The following is a 10,569-nucleotide window of genomic DNA, read 5'->3' as shown; positions in this document are numbered from 1 at the left end:
CACCATCCAGTTCAACGGGAAGACATATAGGAGAAACCGCCGTCACATTCTTCCTGTTGCAGAGCCGCCACCATCACAGCCTCAAACAGAAGAACCTGACTCCCAGGACACTGACTCTTCTACAATGGACTGTATTCCCCCCACACCGCATCCATCTGAGCCGGACCCCATACAACCACATAGTATGTCCCCTTTACAGCCCAAACCTATCACACATGTCCCCACTGAGAACAAAAATGCTCGGTACACAACACGTTCAGGGCGCATCTGTAAACCCAACCCAAAGTACTTATAATGAAGAAGAAATAATGTTTTCTGTACAATATGGTTTATGTGGTTATCAGTAATTTTGAAAAGTTGTGTGTACTGAACAATTGTGCTACATTTCATCCATGCACTTGGTAATGCACTATGTTTATTAGTGATGCGAGGACTTACCTGTTAAAGTGATATGTTTGTCCACTTTAAACTGTTTTCTATTACAGACTTCAGCTTACTTGTTTACTTGAAAAGTCTGCGTCGTAAATATACACCTGAAGTTTTGTTATTGCTGTTTAGTATATAGGGTGTGAGCTAAAAGGAAAGGATGTAGATCATTTGACTAAATGACTGTTAAGTTTGTTCGCAATGAGCCACCGTACTTACGTCTCTGACGTCTGTTGCAGCTCAGCCAATCACTTATACACACTATGCTGTGCGCGGGTTGTTGTCATGTGGCCGGGATGTCACCTCTGCAAGCTATCTTTTAGCTAAGTGTTCAGTCAATAAAGTGCGACGTTTTGCAACATGTGTGATCCTTGACTCACACAAAGGAACAAGTTTCAACAATGGTCCAAACAGAGAAGTAGATCCAAGTGTGTTCTGGAGAAGCTGAGTGTGTGTACAGTGTGCTGCAGAGCTTGAAGAAAGTTCCTGGTTCTCCACCGCAGAGTTGGTCCGGACTCTGAATACAATTTGTTACCAACAGCGAGCCACGCTAAGCTAAGTGAGCTAGCGTTTACCCGAGGCTGTTAAACTACGGTTCAGAAGCCGATGAAATCGGGTCGGTAACACTAGCTTAGCACAGACACTGGATGCAGGGTAAACCGTTAGCCTAGTTTAGCTCAAAGAGAGGAAGCAGGGTAAACTGTTAGCCTAGTTTAGCTCAAAGAGAGGAAGCAGGGTAAACTGTTAGCCTAGTTTAGCTCAAAGAGAGGAAGCAGGGTAAACTGTTAGCCTAGCGTAGCTCAAAGACAGGAAGCAGGGTAAACTGTTAGCCTAGCTTAGGTCAAAGACAGGAAGCAGGGTAAACTGTGAGCCTAGCTCCATGAACAGAGGAAGCATCAATGAGTAAAGCTGAATAATGAGTGTAAACAGCTGGAACGTGACGAGCACAGGACAGGACTTTAGAGATGCTGCATTCAGGTGTCTGTGTCTCCATGTTGGACTGGTCCTTTATCAGTGGAACAGTGTGAGAGCCATGTAACGTCCATGTGTGCTGCTGAAAGAGTCGCTGCTGCTCTGACCGTCCTCCTCCTTTCAGGGTGACGCCTGCTGGAGTCCGATGGTTGACACCAGGTCTGAGGAAGTGTAAGTGTGTTTTAATGGATTGATGGAAACAAAGCAGCACATTCAAGCATCTTCAAAGTGTCACATCTCTGAGGTCATCATCAAAGGTTTAATACTGATCACATGATCCATCAATAACTGCAGCTGTGTTGTGTTTGTTCTCTCCATCAGATTCCTGTCAACTCACAATCGACACAAACACAGTAAACACAAACCTCAAACTGTCTGACAACAACAGGAAGGTGACACGTGTGGAGGAGGATCAGTCGTATCCTGATCATCCAGACAGATTTGACTGGTATCAGCTGCTGTGTGAAACTGGTCTGACTGGTCGCTGTTACTGGGAGGTGGAATGGAGAGGAGTGGTTTATATATCAGTGAGTTACAGAAGAATCAGAAGGGAAGGACGCAGTAGTGGCTGTGTGTTTGGATGTAATGATCAGTCCTGGAGTCTGTTCTGCTCTGATGAAGGTTACTATGTCCTTCACAATAACAGTCCAACATCCATCAGTTCCTCCTCAGTCTCTGACAGAGTTTCAGTTTATGTGGACGTTCCTGCTGGAACTCTGTCCTTCTACAGAGTCTCCTCTGACTCTCTGATCCACCTCCACACCTTCAACACCACATTCACTCAACCTCTCTATCCTGGATTTGGGTTCTATCCTGGTTCCTCAGTGTTTCTGTGCTGAGTTGAGTCTCCAGAGTCTCCTCCTGGTAGAGAAACAGTGTTGAACAGATAGTTGAGTCTCTCCATGACTCTGTCCCTCAGAAACATCTTTTCACATTCATGGATTAAATGTGTTTCTTTGTGAAATCCTTCTAAATGATTCCTTGTCAACTTGTTCCTCTTCAAAGATGGAAGTTGTGATTATTCCAGGAACCAAATGTGGTGTTTGCATCTTTTTCCAGTCAAATGTTGAGAGTGAAAATCAGGATGTGGTGTTTCCTCTGATGCTCACTTGAACTAAAAGCATTTGAGCTGCACAAAGTGTGAAATGAGAGAGGAAGCAGTGAATCTACAAACTGCTGACAGACTTTCACACATTATTGTCCAGTGAAAATCAGTTTTTTTTGCAGCCAGACTTGATCCTGATTTGAGTGTTTCAGTCCTGTTCTAGTGATGAAATGAGAACTTCCTTCATCTTGAGTGATGGAGAAGAATAAAGGGCTGTGGCTAAAAATCCTGACTCTGAGTTCTTCATTACAAACATACATTATATCAGCTGTTTATTATTCATCTGCTTTATTCTACTCAACATGGAACAGAAAGAGAAGAACAGGTATAAATTTAAATATAAAATATCATATATTTTCAAATTTTGTTTTTTTTTAGTCACTTTCATTACTAAAAATATATATTTTTTGTTTGAGTCTTTATAGTTCTTTATATTTCCTGTGAGGATTAAATTTGATTAAATATGATTAAAAATGGCGACATAAAGATCAGAACTTAATAATTTATCATCTCCCATGATCCAAAGTCACTTCTGCACCTTTTAGGCTCTGAATCAGAGAAAGCAGCAATTTCTCATCAATTTTGTCCCATGCTTTAATAATTAATTTTTCAGATCATCCTTGTTATTGAACTGTTTTCCATCATTATAAACTTTTCTTGCCATAAATCTCCATAACTTTCCGATGGGATTAAGGTCTGAGGACTTGGCAGCCAGTTCATCACATCTATATCACTCTTTCCAAAGTATTCTGTGGTCTTCTGTGATTTGTGGCATGGTGTGTTGTCTTATTGATAAATCCATTTTTCATTTTTACAATAAATAAGTGGTTCAATGGTTTTTCTAGGGCTGGGACTTTAACGCGTTAATTTCAATTAATTAATTGCCACGAAAATAACGCATTAAAAATAATAGCGCAATTAATTGCACCCTCCTCAGTTCCCTCATTTCTGGCACACCGGTAACTCTGATGAACACTCCAGCCCAGTAGGTGGCGGTAATGAACCTAAAGTCTGTTTGTAGCCATGAAGAAGAAGCACAGGAAGCACTGAGTGAAGTCAGGCACTGGTAAACAGTGAAGGAAGGTGAGATTGAGCTTGTTGGGCAGAAGGTTTTCTTTTAAAAATCTTCCTGATGGCAGCTTGGATAAAAGCCTGGTTGTGTGCAAATTGTACAACAAAGAGTTTTCTGATCACTGCATCACTTCAAGCCGACGGTATCACCTCAATGTAAAACATGTTTCTGTTAGCACCAGAGCTAACGTTAGCTACGAGTCATGCTAACGGCTAACGGTGTAGCCATCCCATAATAGACCACTTTTCTAGACAGTGCTTGAGTTTACAGAAAGTCTTAAAATGTTGAATAAAATCGCTATAATTGCACTTAGATTTGCAGTAATCTGTGAATGTAGCAGACAGATGAAAAATGCAGATAAATAGAAATGAAACATTTTTGTGGTTTAAGTTTTTACTCCATCGAGGCTCCGCCTCCTTGGAGGAGGAAGAACCTAAACAACAAAAATATCTCTTTTAATAACTTAATTATAAACTTTTTATAAAAAAATTACATAAATAAAAATTTATATACCAAAAAAGAACCATCAAAATGACACCATTTATCAGACCCAGAAAGTATGAAAACAGAATGAATCTGTGGATTTTCAACTTTCTGAAGCTCCTTGAACTTCTTATGCTGATTTTATGTGCCATACAGTGGAAAAAACAATGAAGTTCAGGCTTTAAGTCATCAAAATCACTTTTTTCTGTATGTCCCATTTTCCTTTTTTTAAATAAATTTTAAATTATAAACACATATATGTCTATTCATTGATTCAACTGTCAACCACAGTTTTATTTGAATTGAAAAATTTCACGTCTTGTGTCAAATATTGCTATTTACAAAACTGCAATTAATTGCAATTAATCAATTACAAAGCCTGTAATTAGATTAAATTTTTTAATCACGTCCCACCACTAGTTTTTTCACAAGTTTTTATACAAGATTCAGAATTATCCGTTGCATCAACAAATTCTAACAGATTTTATTTTTTCCATCAAAAGCTCCCATAACTCCAGCTATCTGTGGATAAAAAATGGTTTCAGCATCAGTATGATGCCAATAGAATTTAAACCCACCAGGACTATCCAGATTACATTTAACCCTGTAAATTAAACATTTTTTAGCCTATTCAAATCTGTAAAGTTTTTTCTTGGCCCTTAAAGGAGGTTTTCTGGACATTTTGGTGTATTTTAACCCTTCGATGGTCTAAATTCTTTGAATAGACCTTGTGCTGTAATCAATGTCTAACTTAGTTTTTATTTTCATTGCAGTGGTTGATTTTTCCTGAACAAGATCAATTATTTTTTAATAAGTCTTTCTCCTATTTTATTTGGTCTACCTGTGGGTTTTAAACTATTATAACTTTCTTTTTTATTCAATAAATTACTAATAACACACTTTGATCTTCATGTTTGTTAAGTGGAATTTAATTTTCCATGTTGAATAATCACAGCTTTTCCTTCTTCAGACAAGGTTTATCCTCTTCCATGGCAACAATGAATTGTAGAAATGAAAATAGAAAAAATATCTTTTGTAAAGCTGTGAAAATAATGCTTTTATTTTTGTTCTTATCTTGTTGTTGCCATTTTTTAATGACATTTAATTAATTTAAGCCCTAAAAGCAAATTTAAAGAACTACAAAGACTAGAACAAAAAATATATATTTTTAGTAGTGAAAAGACTCAGAAACAAAACTTGAAAATATATGATATTCTGTATTTTAATTTATATCTGTTCTTATTATTACAGTCAGTGACCGAGTAAAACGTGAACAATATAAAGTTATGAACTTTAACTTCTTTCTGATTTTTCTCTGAACAATAAAAAATAAAGTGTGATTCCAAAGTGTGACGGTTAGATCAACATAAACTACTAATATCCTGTTTAACTGCTATAGAACCATCAGAGCAGCAGATTCTAAAGTCTGGTCCAGATAAGGAGCTCTACAGTGAGGCTGACCGTCCATCATAGCTGTCTAACCTGGACGCTCACATCTCTGGAACCGTTGGAGCTCATTTTTAATCAGGCTTCATCTGGATAAACTCACCACAGATTTGATGTTTTTAGAACGACTTTCTCACCTGAAAACATCTGAAAACTACATTTTGTGTCACAATAACAGTAGTATTCCCAAAATACTTGTGTTTCCTCTGAAAGTTTCCTCCTGGGTCTTTGCTGCTGGTCTAAATGCATTGTGGGTTATTTGGCTCCAAGTCCACACTAGTCTGGTCTGATGATCCTCCATAATGTGGGCGGAGCCAGAACACATCCAGGTATTTCATCTGTTCTTGATCAGATGCTACTTTGAACTGGATCAGTACTTGGTCTCTGTCTGATGACGTTTTAGAAGAACACCAGAACTCAAGTACAGACCAGTACGGTCTAGTCCTGATTGATGAGCCAAAACACCAGCAGAGCATTCTGGGATTTGTAGTAATAACAGTACATGTGCTCTATAATACCAGCTCTAGTAGTCATCTGGTTTTGCATCACGGTCCAAATATAATTACATTGCAGGCCAGAGTTTGACACCTATGATTTAGAGCATTTTCTTCATGGTATAAACCTGACATTGTGTTGCAGGAGACGCTGCTATAGGAGAGGCTGTCATTGGCTTTTTTCTCTCTACATGCATGGAAAAGCTGCAGTCAGGGTTTGTGTCTTGTGTCTGTGGCTTCCTCACAAATGTTGACTTTATTTTAGGTGACAGGAAAGATTTTTGAACACCATGTTTCTATGATGTGTTGATGCATCACTGTGCTAACAATGCAGTCTGACAACTATTCCCTCACATTCACACCTAGAGGCAGTGAAGACTCACTAATATTAACCTGCATGTTATTGTGTTGTGGGAGGAAGCCTGTTGTTTATTGTTTGTGTGTTTTTTATGTCTTCAGCAGCACACTCCAGCATTCCAAGGCTTTCTGAAGGAGATCCTGAGCATTTAGTCCCCTCAGCCTCTCACTTTGTTGTGGAAAGTGATGTGTTCCTCATGCAGGGAGAATGTTAGGCCACTCCTTTCTTCATGTGTCTTCAGGACTCAGCCCTGCTGTTGTTCATGTTCTGCTCACTGGAAGTCCTGAAACTGCAGCTGCTACACTGGAGGACTGTCCAGACCTGGACATCAGAGGAACAATCACACTCTATGATCATTTAAACAATAACCTGTTTCCTTCCATGTTCTATTTATTCCACAGTGGGGCACCTTTTTATTCTATATCCAGTGTCCTTGAGGGCTCATAGTGATGTTTATGACTAATCCAAGCCTGGGAGCTGATGAGAATTTTATGAATTACTTTTGTTATGTTAAAAATGAAAATGTGGATTGTAGAGTGACTCAAATGCCAGTCATCTGTGAAGACAGTGGAGTTTATCTGCACCCACCATGTTCCAGCGTTTATTATTTAGTGTTCAGGGATCCGTTTCACAAAGCAGGTTTAGTGAAAACTCTGAGTCTGTTAACCCTGAAATGAGGGAAACTCAGAGTTTTTCGTTTCACAAAGAGAGGTAACTTCAGCTCTCCGTCAGTTACCATAGTAACAGAGTCTATGAAACTAACCTGGTTGGGACCAGGTTTATCTCAGTAAACCTCGAGTTTCTCTCTGTCTCCACCCTCTTTCAGTCACACACTATTTGATTTCCTCATTCATTCATTCATTCATTCATTCATTCATTCATTCATTCATTCATTCATTCATTCAGTCAGCAGGTGAGTTTTGGCGTAGTCTAGTTCTGCCGTCTATAAATGTCATGTCCTTTTATTAACGATCCAATGGATGAAGCAGCAGAATTACTGCACAGAGAATTAAATATTCATCAGGAGATTGTTATCAGACTGTGCATAGATGTTCTCACATTTCCTGACAATTATCTTTTTGAACGGTACCGTTTCACCTCACAGTCCATAATCTACATCCAACCTAATCCATCCTTACATTTACAACATCACCAACCTCAGTCATTCTCTCACATCCCAGCAGATGTTGTGTGTTGCACTGTGGTTCTTTGCAAATGGAAGTTTTTTATATAATGTCAGAGATGCAGAACACTTCAGTAAGACAACTGTATGCAGGACGGTCAGAAAAGTGAGTCTGGACCTGAAACAACTTTTACCATCTTTGTGGTTTTCCCTGGAAATAAACCTGTCAGAGCCATCAAGGAGGAGTTCCACAGGATTGCAGGTGAATGATGCAGAGATCTGTTAAATTAATTTAAATCATATTCTGTTAATGACATTGTGCTGCAACCTCAGACTGGGATTCCATCCATCCATCCATTATCTATACACCGCTTAATCCTCACTAGGGTCGCGGGGGGTGCTGGAGCCTATCCCAGCTGACTCGGGCGAAGGCAGGGGACACCCTGGACAGGTCGCCAGTCTGTCGCAGGGCTACATACAAAGACAAACAAGCACTCTCACATTCACACCTACGGGCAATTTAGAATGATCAATTAACCTCAGCATATTTTTGGACTGTGGGAGGAAGCCGGAGTACCTGGAGAAAACCCACGCATGCACAGGGAGAACATGCAAACTCCATGCAGAAAGATCCCGGGAAAGCCGGGACGCGAACCAGGGACCTTCTTGCTGCAAGGTGAAAGTGCTAACCACTACGCCACTGTGCAGCCCCAGACTGGGATTAGTAATTTTAATTTATTTTAGGATTTCTCAGTGTGATTGGCTGCATAGATGGAACACACATCCCCATCACAGCTCCCTCACATAATGAAGCTGATTATGTGAACAGGAAGTCCATTCACAGCATAAATGTGCAGGTAGGTTACAGGTAGATTGACTATGGTTTCAAAATGTTAAAGACTGCATCATAGTTCAACATCTGTCATTCTCTGCACTGTCAAGATCATATGTGATGCTGCATACATCATTTCTAATGTGGAGGCCAAGTGGTCTGGGTCTGTTCATGACTGGAGGATTTATCATGAGTCTAACCTGAGCAACAGACTGCAACGTGGTAAACAGCCTAAAGATTTTCACAATATAATTCACTTGTCTCCCTCCTTTAATATACTCTAATGTATCCACTATACATTACAGGAGAGTTTGATGGCCTTCTGCTGGGTGACAGGGGTTACCATGCCAACCCAGGCTGATGACCTCATACCCTGACCCTGAACCAGGCCCCCAACAGAACTTCAACCAGGCTCACTGCAGGATGAGAGCCTGGGTGGAGATGATCATAGACCTGCTGAAAGCCTGTTTCCAGTGTCTACATCACCTCAGGGTGACTCCTGAGAGGCCTGTGATATTATTGTGGCATGTGTTGTTCTTCATAATATTAGCACTATTAGAGGAGAGCAACACTCTGCCCTACAAACTGAAGACCCAGATGATGACCTCATCCACCTGCCAGCTGTCCAGGACAGCAGAGCAGTCAGAGACACCATATGCAATAATCACTGCAGAGTTTAAGTCTCCATCATCACCACCACAGCAGTCAAATAAACACATGATACACATTTCATTTGGTCTTCTTTATTTCCTACAAATAAAAGAGCTGGTTTAGTTCATGTTCCAGTAGTTAACATAATTCACCTGTGACCTGCATCCACCTCTAACTTGTGCTCCAGTATTTCAGTTTCCAGATCTGCCTTCTTAATCTGGTGGTCCAAGTATTGCATTTCTTTATCTGTTTTTTGTATTTTTCTCAGCAAGTGCAGTTTGTAAATCTGTTTTACTGATAACTGGGAATACATAGAGGACATTAAATTATACAGTTGCACATGAATTCCACAGAATGAACGTCTGGTGTTTACTGAACATCCATCTCACTGTGTCAGTCTGTGCAGTGGAAGTTGAGGAAGAATCCTGCTGCTGTCCAGCCATGCTCTGTTAAAAAGGATGAGAATGTGCAATACTTCAGTGTAGGCTAAATGTCACACTCTATATTCCACCAGAATGTTCAGAAATGTGAATGGGAAGAGAACTATCAGTAACATACCTCAAGATGCCTTTCTGGATCCCCCTCTGTAAAGGCAGCAGACACAGTTTCATCCTCTTCATCCTAGATGACTGATATGTTTCAGTGGACTTAAACTACCATCTGGCTAAATCTCTGGAGTATTGTCTACTTACAGTTACAAGGTCTGTTGTGGTGTGAAGGGGCTCCACCAGGCAGATAGTACCATCACAATCTGTTGGACCAAAAGAAGAAAAAAGACCCAAAAGAGAAATAAATGTTTGTATGAATATGCTTGAAAACATTCCATATATACATATACATGGGCTACACACACACACAGACATTACATTTTATAAAAGCACTTGTGTCTTGGGGGGTGATCTCAGAGGATGAGCTCCCTCCAGGGATTCCCTCAGCCACTGGCCTTCCCAGATTCTGGCTTAGGACCAGCTCCTCTGCCTCCGTTACAGGTGGTGCTGCTGGGCCACCTCCTGTTTTACAGGCATCTGCTTTCTTTCTGTTGGCTGAGTAGAAGTCTGTGTTAGTTTAAATAGGGTTAATTATTTAACAGAACATGATATGGATGCAGACATTTAGGCTATGTGTGGGATAAAACCACTGCACAGTCAAACAGCCACCTAATATTTAGGCTACTTTACAATGTAAAACATGATCAAAATGAGGACGCTCCATGAGATTATGCCGACTTCTTACCTGTTTGAACAATGTTTTTATATTTCATCTTAAGCTGCTGCTACATGCGCTTCTCCCCTGCAGGATTGCACCTAAATGAAATAACTTAATAGTCTACTATTCAAACAGTTTTCCTGTAATATTATTGTGATTTAAACTTACACATTGACCCGGGCAGCAATGTTCTCCCACACCGTCTCCCTCTCTTTTGCAGTTGCAGGTGTTGCACTTCTTTCTAAAAACGTGTTCGAAGTCGCCATATGAACGCATTAAGATGTCCAGTTCAAGTGGTGTAAAAAACGTAGCTCTCCGCTTCCCTGTTGCCATGGTGACTCGTTGACTCAGGGTTCCATTGATGCTGTCTGTTTATAGTTGTGGTGCACGCGCTTAACTCC

General features: G+C 40.2%; 1 protein-coding gene and 1 long non-coding RNA gene across 2 annotated transcripts; both read left to right on the top strand.

Moving 5' to 3' along the window:
* Nucleotides 1–1,342: 1,342 nt before the first annotated feature.
* Nucleotides 1,343–2,672, top strand: LOC129348228 (stonustoxin subunit alpha-like). The gene is made up of 3 exons (XM_055008091.1): nt 1,343–1,348; nt 1,488–1,569; nt 1,672–2,672. Exons 1-3 carry the CDS (start codon nt 1,343–1,345, stop codon nt 2,235–2,237), a joined length of 654 nt encoding a protein of 217 aa, XP_054864066.1. The 3' UTR covers nt 2,238–2,672.
* A 4,995-nt stretch (nt 2,673–7,667) lies between these two features.
* LOC129348294 (uncharacterized) lies at nt 7,668–9,502 on the top strand. The gene is made up of 3 exons (XR_008600807.1): nt 7,668–7,741; nt 8,224–8,336; nt 8,422–9,502. It is a non-coding gene; the product is annotated as an uncharacterized LOC129348294 (long non-coding RNA).
* The last annotated feature ends 1,067 nt before the right edge of the window (nt 9,503–10,569 follow it).

Source organism: Amphiprion ocellaris, chromosome 24 (assembly GCF_022539595.1).
Source record: "Amphiprion ocellaris isolate individual 3 ecotype Okinawa chromosome 24, ASM2253959v1, whole genome shotgun sequence".
Lineage (NCBI taxonomy): Eukaryota > Metazoa > Chordata > Actinopteri > Pomacentridae > Amphiprion > Amphiprion ocellaris.
Note: the sequence above shows the minus strand (reverse complement) of the source record. Positions and strands in the feature narration are given on the sequence as shown.

What these genes read in the sequence shown, in the direction of transcription:
- LOC129348228 (XM_055008091.1), top strand. An exon ending in GACACCAGGTCTGAGGAAGT is followed by an intron (nt 1,570 to 1,671) that starts GTAAGTGTGTTT and finishes AATACTGATCAC; the next exon opens with ATGATCCATCAATAACTGCA.